Genomic DNA, 16114 nt, shown 5'->3' with positions numbered 1-16114 from the left:
TTCTGCCTGCTGCCAAGGGGCCGGGAGGCCCTCTCGGGGATCCAGCCTCCCAGGGGTGTCCCTGCCTCTTGGGGTGGGGGGACAGCTGCTACTCAGGAGCCAGGAGCACCTCTCCGGTCGCAGGTGCTGCCACAGCACTGTCTAGGGGAGCGGCTGGACCTGAGCAGACCTGACCAGGTCCCTGCCAGTGAAGAGGGGGAGGGGTGCACTCCCTACCAGTGAGCTCGGGCCCGCGAGGTTTCCTTGAGCCCTGGAGGCTGAGCCCAGGGGTGCTGGGATGAGCCTGCTGCCTTGTGCCCAGCCACCGTGTGCCACACACTGGGCAGGGAGCTCAGGGGGGTCCAGCTGTTTGCGGGGTGCTTCAGGCCCACGAGGTTTCTGGTCCCTAAGGGGGGATGGTGCTTAGGAATCAAATGCTTCAGGCTTGCTGAGCGGCTGTCATGAGAGGAAAGGACAGCTGTATTAACAGGCTGAAATTCCTCTGCAGAGCCTGTCAGCCTCACGCACCTCAGGCCCCCTCAGGACTCGACCTCGGATGCCACCTGAGTCCACCCACCGCCCCCCAGCCCTGCCAGTCATGGACCTTCCACCCCCACCTGCTGCCAAGCCTGCTCCCTCAAGAAGCCGAGGCACCTCTCCCCAGCACCCTCCACTCTCCTCCACTGCTGTGGGTCACCACACCCTGAGCATCCTCTTCAGGACACCCCACTTTCCTCCACTCTCCTCAGCCCTCCACTGTGGGGAGACCAGGCTCCCACTCATCACTCTGGATGCTCTGTGGATCTTTTTCTCCCATGGCCCCTCGAGCTCAGGGATGCAACCCCAGATACCCAGGCTCAGCTGGCCCCTCCACCCATAGCATCAGCTCTGCCTCCATCCAGTCTCCAGAACCTGCCCTCTGGGCCTGACCCCTGCCTCACTCTCATGTCTAGCCTTCACCCAACATTGGGCATGGACAGCCCTCCCGCCAGGCACATGGCTTCCTACTCAAGCAGGCTCTCAGCACGCTATCCTCTCAGATGCCTGCCACCTCTCCACCTCATCCCAGCATGTCCAGCCAGGACACGGGCTACAGTATGGCATTCCAGGCCCTTCCCTGCGGGCACCTGTTGCTGTACCTCGTCAACACCAGGCATCTGATCCATCAGAGGTGTGCCTGGACTCGCCCAGGGTCACCTGGAGATTCTCCCCATCAGTATGAAGATTTATGTGGTAAAACCACATATCCAGTACTAGACTGTAATCCTCATTTGGATTCTCCCATCAGATCCTCACAAACCCCATCAGGCAGGTTACCACCACCTCTGTACAGACAGGAAGCAGAGTCCAGGCACTGCCCTGCCTCATCACCTCCCTGCCCAAGGCCCCCTGACCTCACACTCAGAGACAGCATTCCCGCCCAGCACCACTCTGCTCCTCCCACCTCCCCACATCAGTGTGCTGATACACCCAGTTTGCAACTTGGGCCTGGCCCAAGGCAGGAGAAAGGCCTCTAAGGCTGAAGGAGAGGAGAGGCGTGGTCTCCAAGGAGAGGGTAGAAGTTCTAGAAGTTCTAGAAGCTTCTAGCAGTTCTAGAAGCTGCTGTCTGGAACAGCCATCAGTGACAAACTCCAGGGTTTCCGATCCAGGCAAGAACCACTCTTGTGGCTGGCCCCTGCCACCTGGTGGTGGTGTGCAGTACTGCAGGCCTGGGCCAGCAGGGCCAGTCTTGCGAGGAAACCAGCCCTCAAGACTCCAGGACAGACTCAGCAGCAGCAGCAGCATCACCATCATTGTCACCAACACCGCACTGACGCAACACAGAGAGGCACTCTCTAAGTTCCTGTCATGAACCAACTCATTACACCAACACCACCTATGAAACACGTCTCATCAGGGGTACACAGGAGTCAAGTAACCTGCCCAAACTCACCCAGCTATCTCCACCAGGTGCTTTTCAAGACCAGGATCCATTCTCCCTTCTTGGAAGATCTGTTCCTTTAGTCACCCCAAGAAAATGCCAGCCTCAAACATCTAAGACTCGGAACAGCTTGTTGGGGGTGCAAGAAGAGAACTCTGAACCCCACACCCCACAACTCTGTACAAATATGTCCTTCTCCGCTTACTCCTTGGAAGGAAAGTTACGACCAACCTAGACAGCATATTAAAAAGCAGAGACATTACTTTGCTAACAAAGGTCCGTCTAGTCAAGGCTATGGTTTTCCAGTGGTCGTGTATGGATGTGAGAGTTGGACTATAAAGAAAGCTGAGCACCAAAGAATTGATGCTTTTGACCTGTGGTGTTGGAGAAGACTCTGAGAGTCCCTTGCACTGCAAGGAGATCCAACCAGTCCATCCTAAAGGAGATCAGTCCTGAGTGTTCATTGGAAGGACTGATGTTGAAGCTGAAACTCCAATACTTTGGCCACCTGATGCAAAGAGCTGACTCATTTGAAAAGACCCTGATGCTGGGAAAGATTGAAGGCAGGAGGAGAAGGGGACGACAGAGGATGAGATGGCTGGATGGCATCACCGACTCAATGGATGTGAGTTTGAGTGAACTCTGGGAGTTGATGATAAACAGGGAGGCCTGGCGTGCCTGAGCTGCAAAGAGTTGGACACGACTGAGCGACTGAACTGAACTGTCCTTCCCATTTTCGGGTGTGAATTTTGCAAGTGATCCCATGAACTTGAAACTTAGTCCCAAATTCACAACCACAGTTCTTCAAACTACTCCAGCTCTGACTCTTCCTGGTCTTGCCCCAAACCCCCAGGTCTGCCTATCCATTCAGCCTCCGGCAAAACTCCCAGCACCTCCTGTGGCACCTCACCAGCTCCCTTCCTGGGTCCACATCCCCACAACTGTGGTGAATCACAGTTCTGCCCAGTCACACCTACCTTGAGGCCAGTTTCATACCCTAGTAGCTTCAGCTATCTCATCTTGAGCTCACACAAGTCTGACCCCAACCCCATCTCCCTCCTGGAGCCTGACACCAGCCCATATTGACAGCCCGCCACCCTGCCTTCTAAGGGCTACAATTAAATAAGGAGACACAGCACCACGGCTGTGTTTACCAGCCTGGCCCCTAACAAATGGACCCTCCAAACAGCTCCTGGCTCCACATCTGTGGAGGACACCATGGAACCAGAGGTGGCCAAGGCCCCACCAACACGGACCTCTTTTGACAAACCTGTCCCCTTCATCACCTCCAGAGCTATCAGCTTGGCCCCAGAGCAACAGAGCGTTCATTACAGGGGGAGGCAAGTGGCACATGCAGCCCCTGGGAAGTGCCCCTCGAGAGGCGCCCTGGCCAGAGCCCCCATTTGCCCTGCAGTGTGCGTGAGGCTCTGCCACGTCACAAATGGCCACCAGAGGGCTGGTGGATGCCAGGTGGCAACCCCTTCCATCCCCTAGCCAAGTTTCCAGACAGCCACACCATAGATGACCCATCCCTGGAGATCCCAACAGACCCAGGACTCCCCACAGCTAGCCAGGGCTGTCCTCAGGCCCAGTTCAGCCCCGCAGCCATGAGCTGGACGCCTGGCGCAGCACAGTCCCACAGCAGCCCCCCGGGGACACTCACACTGATAGTGCTGTAAGAGCCGGTGAGTCCGCACGTCCCACACCTTCACCGTGTTGTCCATGCCGGCAGCAGCGATGCACGTGCCACTGGGGTGGAAGTCCACGTAGGTGACAAAGCTGGAAAGAGGGGGCCACCGAGTGCTGTAGGAGGCCTGACTCAGAGCAGACCCGAGAACGTCCAGCGCTTCCCCGTGCCGCGCATCTGCTCATGCTGCTCCCCTCGGTGCAGAACACCTCCCTGCTGCCCTGTGTCTTTAGCAGGCGGCCAAGGGAAGGCAAGAAGGAGAGGGTGAGGCAAGAGCTAGGAGTGACCTGGGGGGACTTCCAGAAGCAAGTCCCAGCACAAACCTCTAAATGCGGGCAGAGACACTGCTCTTCAGACCAATGGTCAGCCAGCTGCTTGCAGGCTTTCAGTCAGAGCTGGCGCCCTGACCTGAGCCAGAGGCAGGGCAGGTCCTGACAACTGAGGCCCAGACGAGAGGGGCCAGCAGGTTCCAGACCCTCTGCTCACCTATTCCTAGGAGATAAGCCAAGGGCCCTTGACAGACTCATGTGGGACACTCAGGACAGTACCGTGGCTCGGGAGGGGCCCTGATCGGGGGGTCTCAGCCTACTGGGGGCAGAAGCTGCTGCTGATTCAGGGACCCAGATCAGGTGAGGCCCTGCTCAAACACAGGCTCCTCCCTCTCAATGATGCAACACAATACGAACAGCCACCATCTGCTACAAGAACCGATTAGCCTTTCATTTATAAAGTCGTCACCACGGAGAACATACTAATATCCTTTTGGGGGTCTGGGTTCAACTTCTTCAGACACACACTTCACAATTCTGAGAACTAGAAAATGAAGGGAAAAGAGAGCCCCAAGAGTTTCATGCCTTCAGGTTAAGCCTCTTATTGTTCGTGGGGATGGGAATGAGGCAGAACTTTGCACGCACGCACGCACAGCCAGGGAGCAACAGAGACATGGCTAAGGGCCCCAAATGCCACCACTGGAGGCCCCTACGGCCTTTTGATGCCCTAGTCTGTGCTGTTCTCGGGGGCCTACAGGTAGGGGAGAGGATCTAGGAACTTACCCGCCATGCTCACAGTACGAGTGGACACACTCCCGGCTGGTCTTGTCCCACAGTTTGACAGTTTTGTCATCACTGGCAGATACGATGAGCCGCCCATCCGGGGAGAACCTGAACCGGGGGGACAGGAGTCACACCACCAATCAACAGACATCACAGGTGCCACACATCGCCTTCCAGTCACTCTTCTTGAGCTGCCCAGCACAGGAACGCGCTGGGGCCACACACCCTGCTCTGACCCCAAGTGATCCGGGGCAAATGCTCTTCTCTCTGCAAGATGGACCAGAAGGGTGCCCACATTCTGGTGAGCAGGTAAGAAGCACGGTCACACACAGGGCCCCCGACACCGCACATGGCAACGTGCATGCTGACTCCAGTGTTGTAGCATCAAAGTAGCCCAGAGCTCACTGTGGACACCGCCATCCTGCCCCCAGAGCCCTGAGGCCATGTGCGACTCAGAATTGGTCCGCAAAACCAGGTGCCAACCAAAACGGATGGAGGTTCTGGAGACCTACCACCAAAGGCCCAGTGTGAATTCAGCCCTCATTTGCTGGCTGGGCTGCTCCCACTCTCAGAAGCCCAATGGTGCGGGCCTCTCACAACAGCCAGAGACCTCCCAGGACAGGGAGCCAAGTGCCCGAGAGAACAAGTAACTTCTGGGGTCCCCAGAAAAGTACAGCTCAACAGTCCCCAACCTCTGACTCCCATGGTTTCCTGGGGTCCCCAGACACCCCAACCTCTTCCCCTGAAGCACACAGATTTGACATGTGAGATCTGTTGAAACAAACAGAATAAACCAGAAGTAGGCATAGCTGTGTCTGCAGCTTTTAGGCCTTGAAAAGTACTTTCATTACCTGGCCCCATCCCCATAGCACTGGCCCCGCACCAAAAGGAAAACCAGCTTCCAGACCAACCCATCAGAAGCCTGGGCCCCCATTAGGCAGCTCTGGAGCAAAACCCACTTCTGAGGAGCAGAGCATCCAAGAGCTAAGGAGGCAAGCCTCAGTGACAGGGGCCCAGCTTCTAAGCTCAGCTCCGCCACTTACTCTCTGTGTCGAAGGACAAGATACTGCATTGTTCTGAGCCTCAGGTTCCTCATCTGCAAAATGGCAACGATGCCACCAACTTGCAAGACTGCCACAAGGAGCTAGAAGAAAATGTCTAGGGGTGGAATGACGTTATCTTGTTGTTATTGCTATTGCTAATAAGTGGCCCCTGATGACCCACTTTGGGCTGCATCAGCACAGATATCAGGGGGTCAACTGTGGCCAGCAACTGACTAACTTATCCCTCATGCATTAGCTCAGTGAAGATTTGACAACTTACAATATAAGAACTATTAATGTTCTTATTCACAGATAAGGAAGTTGAGGCTCGGGAAAAGTAAAGAGTGGCTAAGTAACTTGTTCAAGGTCAGGATGCAGACACTTGGCATCTTTTTTGTACCCCCAACCCCTGAGGTCTCTCCAACAATCTCAGGTAGGACTACACTCACTTGGCACAGCGGACCCAGTTGATATGCTGGCTCAGGGAGAACAGGAATTTCTGGCGATGAGTTGACCACACCTTGACTGTCTTGTCATCAGAGGCTGTCACGAAGGACTGGCCATCACTGCAGAAATGGACGCTCCTCACTGTGGCTGTGTGTGCACGAAACACAGTTGACTCGCCTTTCCTGCAAGGATGGGCATCCAGAGTCAGGAAATCCATAAACCCATAACAGCAACATAAGGGCACATCGAAGCTCTCCCCACTCCTCAGGACCCTCCCAAAATCAATCCAGGCCTGAGTGCCCCAGTCCCCAAATAGGGAAGCAAGAGCCTCCCCCACAGGAGCAGAACCCGAGCCCACCTCACCCACGTGCAAGCAGCATCAGGTGGGATCCTCCCAGGATGGCTGAGGTCAGCCCAGAATCTCCCTGCTGACCCTGAGGGGAGGGCCCTGACTGAAGCCCAGCTTCTAACAGCGGCCCCTAAGAAGTGAGGCAGACGTCCTACTGTGACCAGTCCAGCACCAGGGCCAAAACTCAGACAAGCCCCTTCATGTCTTTAACTCACACGTTGGGTACCCATATGCGGACAGTCTTGTCGCGGGAGCCAGAAGCAAGCAGGTGTCCCGAAGGGGAAAAGTTCACACAGGTTACGGCGTCCTTGTGGCCAGCAAATCGGTAGGCACGGGACTGGGGCTTCATGTGCCACACCATAAGGCACGAGTCCATGGAGCCACTGGCTGAGGCGAGAGTGGACATGTGACCCTCAGCTCGAGCAGGCTGGCGCCTCCACCAGGAGCTGGGGCAGGGTGGGCAGCAGGGAAACTCAGCTTCACAGCCAGCTCCATCTTCCCCATCTTCAGTCACACTTCCAGTGACTGCTGAGCAGGGGTTTGGAGACCCTGTGGCCTGTTGACTCTCCAGGCAGCAGGTCCACACAGAAACCAGCCCAAGAGATACCCATCACAAGCCAGCGCTGTGCTGCAAAGGACCCAGGTCTCCCCAGAGACACACTGTGAGGCTCTAGAGAGCAAGTCCTCCTAAAACTGGAGAGCCAGCTCAACCCAGTAGGCTTATTACCATTAAGAGGATCCATCAGAAGGGCCTCAAAACAGACCCCAAATGACTTGGGTTTCCTTTTAACCTCTAGTGTATCATGAAACCAGCAGTCTCTGGCAGGGGACCTTGACGATGGGATGAAGGGGGAAGCTCATCCACAGAAACGAGAAAGCTGCAGCCGTGATAGCCGTGTTTGAACCCTCAGGTGGCCAAGAACGGGGCACTCAGCTGCAGCCTAAGAGCAGTGGGGGGAGGGCACACCCGGCTCTGCTCCACAGCCTTCTCGCTGGTGGGCATCTTCAATAAGAAGGCGTGCCTGTGGCACTGTGGACAGCAGAATCAGTAAAGACCCAAGGAAATGCCACCGTTTAGGCTCATTCTGAGGCCAGACCTCAGAGGTAGATGGGGTATGGAGGGAAAAGCCCGGAACTAGGTCCTACTCTCAATGGCTGTATGATCTTGGCAAGGTCCCCAACCTCTCTGAGCCTCACACTCCAAGTGCAGAATGGAACTCAGAAAGCCTAGTGCCCAGGGCACTGGCTGCTGAAGCAGGCTGCAGGTCTAGAGAAAGCACCTGAGTTCTCACTGTGCCCTGCCCCCTCATGCCACACCTCCCAGGCAGAAACTCGACCTTCTCAGTCCAAGATGCCTCCTCTTACCCAGCTGCTTTGTGTTGAGACTGAAGTCCACAGAGGTGACTGCATCTCGATGGCCCTTAAAATGCCTCTCCAGCGAAGGGTCCTCCTGAGGGAGAGCCAGGGTCAAATGTGTGAAGCCTGGATGAGGAAGGGGCTTCCCTAGGTCCAAGACACTTCCTAGAACAACCAGGAGGGTTTTTAAATGCTCAAGGTATGATCCTTTATGTAGGAAAATTCTAAGGAATCACTAAAAAACTAGTATTAATAAACAAGTTCAGCAAGGTTACAGGATACAAAATAAACAAAAATCAAGTATATCAACAATGAACACTGTGAAGAATAAAAGTATGAAAACAATTCCATTTATGATACACAAAGAAAAAACTTAGGAATAACTTAACAAAAGATGTGTAAAACACAGTGAGAACTAAAAAAAAAAAAAAATCACTGGAAAAAGTAGGAGGAGACCTAGATAAGAGGCTCCAGTTCAAGCTGGAGTACAAGTGTCTGCGCTCATCTCCTCCCGCAGGAACACCAAAACCACAACTAGCTGTTGAACAAGCATCCACAGGAGGACGCTGGAGCCCACCAGAAAAGATATCCCACATTTAGAGACAAAGAAGCCGAGGCGAGACAGTGGGAGGGGCTCAACCCCGATAAAACCAAATCCCGTACTCCTTGCGTGGTGACACATAGACTGGAGAACAGTAATGCCAAACGAGCTCCCCACTGTTGCGAAGGCTCTGAACCCCACATCAGGCTTCCCGCCTGGGATCCCACAAAGGGACTGGGAATCCCCAAGGAATCTGACCTTGGAGGCCAGCGGCATTTGACTACAAGACTTCCACAGGACTGGGGCAATCAGGGACTCCAGTCTTGCAGATCACAAACAAAACAAAATAAAACCAAGACTCAGAGAAAAGGAGCAATGACCCCACAAGAGACTGAACCCAAACTACCTGCTAGTGTTGGAGGGCCTCCTGTGGAGGCCCGGATCGGCAGGAGCACACCACAGGGATGGGGGCACTGGAAGCAGTGGTCTGGGAAGGTTCCCCTTGGGGTGAAGCCTCTTGGAGGTCACCTTAACTTGATTATAGACCCCACAGCTGGGTGCCCTCAGGCCAAACAACAGGGAAGGAGCACAACCCCACCCATCAGCAGATAATAGGATTACAAAGCTTTCCTGAGCAAGGTCCTGCCCACCAGAGCAAGACCACCTTACCTACCTCCTGAGAAATCTGTATGCAGGTCAAGAAGGAAGAGTCAGAACCGGACATGGAACAACAGACTGGTTCCAAACTGGGAAATGTCAGTACATATGTGAGTACGTCAAGGTTGTATACTGTCACCCTGCTGATTTAACTGATATGCAGAGTACATCATGTGACATGTCAAGCTTGATGAAGCACAAGCTGGAATCAAGATTGCAGGGAGAAATATCAATAACCTCAGATACACGGATGATACCACCCTTACGGCAGAAAGTGAAGAACTAAAGAGCCTCTTGATGAAAGTGGGAAGAGGAAGTGAAAAAGCTGGCTTAAAACTCAACATTCAAAAAAACAAAGATCATGGCATCCATTTCCATCACTTCATGGCAAATAAGTGGGAAAACAATGGAAACAGTGACAGACTTTATTTTCTTGGGCTCCAAAATCACTGCTGATGGTGACTGCAGCCATGATTAAAAGACGCTTGCTCCTTCGAAGAAAACCTATGACCAACCTAGACAACGTTTTAAAAAGCAGACACATTACTTTGCTGACAAAAGTCCATCTAGTCAAAGCTATGGTTTTTCTAGTAGTCATGTATGGATGTGACAGCTGGGCTATAAAGAAAGCTGAGCACTGAAGAATCGATGCTTTTGAACTGTGGTGTTGGAGAAGACTCTTGAGAGTCCTTTGGACTGCGAGGCAATCCAACCAGTCCGTCCTAAAGGAGATCAGTCCTGAATATTCATTGGAGGGACTGATGCTGAAGTTGAAACTCCAATACTTTGGTCACCTGATGCGAAGAACTGACTCCTTGGAAAATACCCTGATGCTGGGAAACACTGAGAGCAGGAGGAGAAGTGGGTGACACAGGATGAGGTGGTTAGATGGCATCGCCAACTCGATGGACATGAGTTTGAGCAAGCTCCAGGAGTTGGTGATGGACAGGGAAGCCTGTGTGCTGCAGTCCATGGGGTCGCAAAGAGTCGGACACGACTGAGCTGAACTATACGATGATATATTATTTCCATCTGGTTTGTCTCACTTTTCTATTTCATATTCAGTGCTCCCATTTCATTCAGTTAATGTTTTCCAATTTCTCCATCTCTTTTTTTTTGATGTTCTTTCTGAAGCCTTTATCAAGTATAGTAAAAAATCTTTTATATACATATATAAAAATATATACAGATGTATAATATATATATTGAAGAAAACTTACGAATTTTTTCTAGTTTCACATTCTATTTCATATTCAGTGCTCCCATGTCATTTAGATTATGTTTTCCGACTTTTCCAACTCTTTCATTTTTTGATGTTTTTCTCAAGATTTTATCAAGTTATCAGGTGTAGTAGAAAAGCTCTTGTATACATATAATAAATAATATATATATATTTTAGAAAACTTAGGAATTTTTGCCTAACTAAAAAATTTATGACATTTTGATTCCACTTGTTTGACTTAGTATGAAATGTAACGCAATATATATAATTTTGTAAAAAGATATGCAACAAGCAACAAAGGTTTATTGTATAGTACTCTACAGGGAATTATAATCAATATTTTGTAATAACATAATAAAAATAATTTCAAAAATAGTATGTGTATACGTATAACTGAATCACACACACAAAAAAAGAATTCTATTTTTTGAAATTGTCCTATGTATGAGAAACAAAATTTTTAATATATTTGTGTAGGATGTAAGATTAAATTAATATAAATAGAAATCTATATTTAAATTATTAATGACATCATTCAAGATGCTATTTTTTCTGCCCTTGATAAAATAGTCTCAGACAAATGTTAATATATCTCACAATGATTATATATATATATTTTTTCCTTTATTTCTTCGATTTTTGCTTTATGTTTGCTTCTTGTTATTAGGTGTCTAATGGTTTATGATGTCTATCTTGTTTGTGAATCATACCTTTCATCATTAAAAATATTCATCCTTGTTTCATTTAAAAATAAATCAATTTTAAAAAAAGATACAGATAAATGGAAAGACATCCCATGTCCATAGTTTGGATAACTTAATATTAAGATGCAATACTCAAGTTGATCTAAAGAGAGTCAATAGAATCTCATAAAAATCTCAGGTACTTTTTTTTTTTGCAGAAATTCACAAGCTAATCCTAAAATGCATATAAGACAGCCAGAATAGACAAAATATTAAAAAAAAAAAAAAAAGGACTTCTCTCGTGATCCAATGAAGAATCTGCCTACCAAAGCAGGGACAGAAGCTCAATCCCTAGTCCGGTAAGATCCTACATCCTGCAGGGCAACTAAGCCGATGCACCACAACTACCGAGCCCACCACGGACCTAAGCAACAGGAGAAGCCACCGCAGTGAGAGGCCTGCGCAACGCAACTAGAGCAGCGCGTGCGCACAGCAACTAGAGAAAGCGCATGCGCAGCACTAAGACACAGCACAACCCAAAATACTACTCGGTTACATTAATAAAGGTTTTAAAATAAAAATAACGTATAAAAACAGAGGGGTGCTTTCCTGGTGGTTAGCAGTTAAGAGCCTACTCTGCAGTGGAGGCAGCACGGGTATGATCCTTGCTCCGGGAAGATCCCACACACGGAGAAGCAACTAAGCCCACGCGCCACAACTACAGATTCTGTAGTCTAGAGCCCAGGAACCTGGTCCTGAGCCTGCTTGCTGCAACTACTGAAGCTCATGTGCCCTGGAGCCCGTGCCCTGCAACAAGAGAAGCATACAATGAGAAGCCCAACCGCCCCCCCTCCCCATCGGCAACTGAAGAAAGCCTGCGCCCAACAACGAAGATCCAGCACAGACAAAAATAAACAAATCTTAAAAAAAAAAGGGGGGTGGGGGACACTCACTATAGAAAATAATCTGGTAGTTTCTCAAAAAGTTAAACATAGTACACTTCCCTGGTGCTCCAGTGGTTGAGAATCTGCCTACAAATGCAAGGGACATGGGTTTGACCCCTAGATTCCACATGCCACAGAGCAAATAACCCTGTGTGCTACAACCCCTGAGCTCTAGAGCCCTTGAGCCCCAATTACTAAGCACACGTGCTCCAACCAGTCAAGCCCACCCGATGCTCAGCCACGAGAGAAGCCACCAAATTGAGAAGCCCACACAACGAAACAAGAACAGCTCTCGCTCACCACAACTAAAGCCATGAACACCCAGCACTGCTAAAGATAAAAAGAAACAAATCATTTTTTAAAAACTTAAACACAGAGTTATGAAATGACCCAGCAACTGTAGGTAAATACCCGAAAGAATTGAGAGCATTCTCACACTAAGGCTTGTACAAAAACTTTCACAGCAGTATTAATCATAATAGCACTAAGTGGGAAAACCTTACTGTTCATCAACAGATAAATGGATAAATGACATGTGGTACATCTGTGCAACAGGATATTTATTCAGCCATGCACTGGAAACAGGTACAGCTTTGAAAACATTATGCTATAAGTGAAAGACACCAAAGGCCACATTTTGTCTGAGTCCATGTATATGAAGTGTCCAGAATAAAGACAGAAAATAGATTCGTGGCTGACAGGGACTGAAGGGGCCGAAGGGAGGGGACGCAGGGGAAGTGGGGAAGAAGAGAAGCAACTGCTTAATGGGTACAGGTTTCCCTTTGGGGGTGATCAAAATGTTCTGGAAACACAATAATGCTAACACAATACTGTGAGAGTACTAAAAACCACTGAATTTTACACTTCAGAAGGGTGAATTTTATGGTCTGTGAATAACATCTCATCATCAAAATCATTTTTTCAAAGACCAAGGAGAGAAAATGGGGACTTTCAGCAACCACCATCTCAGGAATCGGATCCCATACCCTCCATCCCACTGTGGACTGACTAGTAAAACCGAAGGTCCACCCTGAACAAGCCCTTGAGGCTTTACCACCACCTCCACTCCGCCCAACATCAGAGAAGCTGTAGGAAGACATGGAGATAATATTCCAGAGACTTCTCCACCCAACAGTAATTCGTGTTAGAGAGTTATACCCCAGCCACGCAAAATCTCTCCTTATCCCAAATATCAGTAACCTCAACGAAGCATTTTGGGGGGACCAGAGAGCCCAGCAAAACCTCCTCTTGGGGAAAACCCGTCCTTGGTGCAGAGGAAGGACCCCAAGGAGTTGTAACCAGAACAAAGGTTCCCGTTCCCCATGCCCCGCTCCACCCCCAACACACCTGCCTTTCACCTAGAGAGGGAACGGCAGCTGGGGGAGGGCGGGGCACAGAGCAGAAACGGCTCCACCTGAGCTTCTTAGAAAGAACTAGGGTAAAACAGTACCCCCTCGAGGGCACGGTCAGATCTGCCCCGAGCCAGCGGGCCCCTGAAATCTCCCAGCACCCTCTTTTCCAATGCCACAGGCTTCCTGGTTCCTCGTTTCCCCCAAAGATGGGGAACACCATTAGGGGGTCAAAAGGCCTGCTTCCCAGTCCGGGCCCTTGGCTCACGTGCCCAGACACCTAAGAAAGCCAACAAGCCACCACTCAGCGTCACTGACTTTCACAACCCAGAGAGTACCAGGCAGGTTGAGTTTTCAAAACAACCTCTCCAAAAGAGGGGCTTTGGAGTGCTCCCCACTGGCCTCTGGAAGGACCTGGGGCGGAGAGGCAGCCTGTCACACTGACGAAGGCGTCCCGGGGGCCTAGCTGTTCCCACACAGGGAACAGAATACACTCTCAACAAGCCCCCCGTTCAGCCACCCACTGCTCAGGGAAACGGAGACTGAAACTAGAGAGGCCCGGCACTGACCCCAAGTCACACCTCCCTCCAGTCAGGCCGTGCTAGTGTCTGCCCAGCTAGGAAGCAAATCCCGAGGGCAGAGGCTACTGGTTTGTTAGCCCCGGCAGCGCGAACAGGGCCTGGCTCGCAAGAGGCGTTCACCAGGTGCCAGAACTCAGCACCGCCTGCACCGACCGAAATCTGGGGCCAGAGAGGACCTGCTCGGAACCCCGCGTCCCACTGTCCCCGCGGAGAGACTACAGCTCGGGCGGCCGCCGCTGACAGAAACTTACCGGGCAGTGCGCGGTCATGGCGGGGCCGGGGGCGCCCAAGGCGCTGGAGGAGCGTGAAGGAGCGGCGGCTGCCGTTGCGGCGCGTTCAGTTTCCGCGCCCCCAACCGCCGCCAATAGCAACGCGGGTCTCTGCACCTCGCCCCGCCCACCGCGGTTAAAGGAGACGCGGTGCCTCAAGTTTTTGCCCGTCGACCGGAAAGAAAGCTGTAGGGCCGGGTCCACGGTCTCTGCGTCTAGCGCCACTTGGCCAGTCAGCCTACGGACGGCGGCGCCAAATGCCTCTGTCCACCGTCACACATTCCCCCTGAGAAATTGAAGAGTCCAGGAATAAAGGGTTCCCCCACCGACCCGTAGCCAGGCTAAAACGACCATGTACAGAGCCTTCTGGGATTGCAGTTCCAAGACGGTCCTCATCCTTGTGTCTGGAGGGTACCAGGACTACATTTCCCATGATGCCACGAGGGTGGGGCCGGGATTAACCACCCGAAGCCAACACTTTAAGGATCCCGGAAGTAGAGGGTGTGGTTCGATGTGCTTGTGTTCTCTAAAAGCGCCCGCGAGGCCGGCTTTTCTACCCCATTCAGAGCCAATTATTGGCCCTTCATGAATTCTTTAAGTGGTTCGCTCCTCCGAACGCGCTTAAAACAAGTGTCTGTTTAAAAGAACACTAGTCACCCGGAATCACATCCGTGGAGTCGAAAGGCCTGGGATATATTCTCAGTTCTTGCCCTGATTCGCTGTGTGACCTCGGGGAAAAACTAACCCTGCTCTGTGGACCTCAGTTTCCCAGTTTGCGATATGAGAGGGTATTTCGCAGCCTGGCCCTCTCAGGACCCTCAGCGCTGAGTACCCGATGTAAATTACAATACCAGTTTAAAAGAGGAAACTGCCGGGACCTGTCCACCAGAGGCCGTCCTTGCTCACTTTCTGCTGTCCTTAGACGCGCGCCCCGACCCCACCCCAAGCTGGGCCTGATCTAGACTGGGCATTTTTCAAGATTTGTGAATCTTCCAACACCTCTTCTGGTGAAGTATGGATTGGTCAATACTTAAAATGAAGCAGGGCAAAGGCTAACAGTATTGTCAAGAAAACATACTGGTCATAGCAAACACCCTCCTCCCACAACACGAGAGGACTCTACACATGGACATCATCAGATGGTCAATACCGAAATCAGATTGCCTATATTCTTTGCAGCCAAAGATGGAGAAGCTCTATCTATGTCCGACGCAGGATACAGCATGCTTGGGGCTGGTGCACAGTGATGACCCAGAGAGATGTTATGGGGAGGGAGGTGGGAGGGGGGTTCATGTTTGGGAACGTATGTACACCCGTGGTGGATTCATGTCAATGTATGGCAAAACCAATACAGTATTGTAAAGTGAAATAAAGTAAAAATAAAAATTTAAAAGAAAAAAAAAAAAGATGGAGAAGCTCTATACAGTCAGCAAAAAAAAAAAAAATGACCGAGAGCTGACTGTAACTCAGATCATGAACTCCATATTGCAAAATTCAGATTTAAATAGAAGAAAGCAGGGAAAATCACTAGGCCATTCGGGTATGACCTAAATCAAATCCCTTATGATTATACAGTGGAAGTGAGACATAGATTTAAGGGGTTAGATCTGATAGAGTGACAGAACAAATATGGATGGAGGTTCATGACATTGTACAGGAGGTGGTGATCAAAACCATCCCCAAGAAAAAGAAATGCACAAAAGGCAAAACAGCTGAGAAAAGAAGAGAAGCTAAAGGCAAAGGAGAAAAGGAAAGATATACCCATCTGAATGCAGCATTCTAAAGAATAGCAAGGAGAGATAAGAAAGCCTTATGTGAACAATGCAAAGAAATAAAGGAAACAATAGACTAGGAAAGACTAGAGATCTCTTCAAGAAAATTAGAGATACCAAGGGAAAATTTCATGCAAAGATGGGCATACTAAAGGACAGAAATGGTATGGACCTAACAGAAGCAGAAGAGATTCAGATGAGGTGGCAAGAATACGCAGAAGAACTATACAAAAAAGATCTTCATGACCCAAATAACCACGAT

At 50.5% G+C, this 16114-nt stretch overlaps 1 protein-coding gene across 8 annotated transcripts in view; it reads right to left on the bottom strand.

The window, feature by feature from the left end:
• The window catches only part of POC1A (POC1 centriolar protein A), a 120149-nt gene that overhangs the window by 60503 nt on the left and 43532 nt on the right, over positions 1-16114 (bottom strand). For 6 of the 8 annotated variants that reach the window (XM_069561444.1, XM_069561445.1, XM_069561449.1 and 3 more), the window contains 5 exons: positions 7844-7928; positions 6694-6865; positions 6132-6311; positions 4640-4747; positions 3564-3679 (listed from right to left, as the gene is read on the bottom strand). In XM_069561444.1, the coding sequence (XP_069417545.1) occupies positions 3564-3679; positions 4640-4747; positions 6132-6311; positions 6694-6854 (565 nt within the window). In that variant the 5' untranslated portion in view covers positions 6855-6865; positions 7844-7928. Of the gene's footprint in view, positions 1-3563; positions 3680-4639; positions 4748-6131; positions 6312-6693; positions 6866-7843; positions 8000-14062; positions 14512-16114 lie in introns of those variants that run through there. The other 2 variants (XM_069561442.1, XM_069561443.1) reach the window with 2 other exon arrangements.

The sequence above is a fragment of the Ovis canadensis genome, chromosome 19, assembly GCF_042477335.2.
Source record: "Ovis canadensis isolate MfBH-ARS-UI-01 breed Bighorn chromosome 19, ARS-UI_OviCan_v2, whole genome shotgun sequence".
Taxonomy (NCBI): domain Eukaryota; kingdom Metazoa; phylum Chordata; class Mammalia; order Artiodactyla; family Bovidae; genus Ovis; species Ovis canadensis.
Note: the sequence above shows the minus strand (reverse complement) of the source record. Positions and strands in the feature narration are given on the sequence as shown.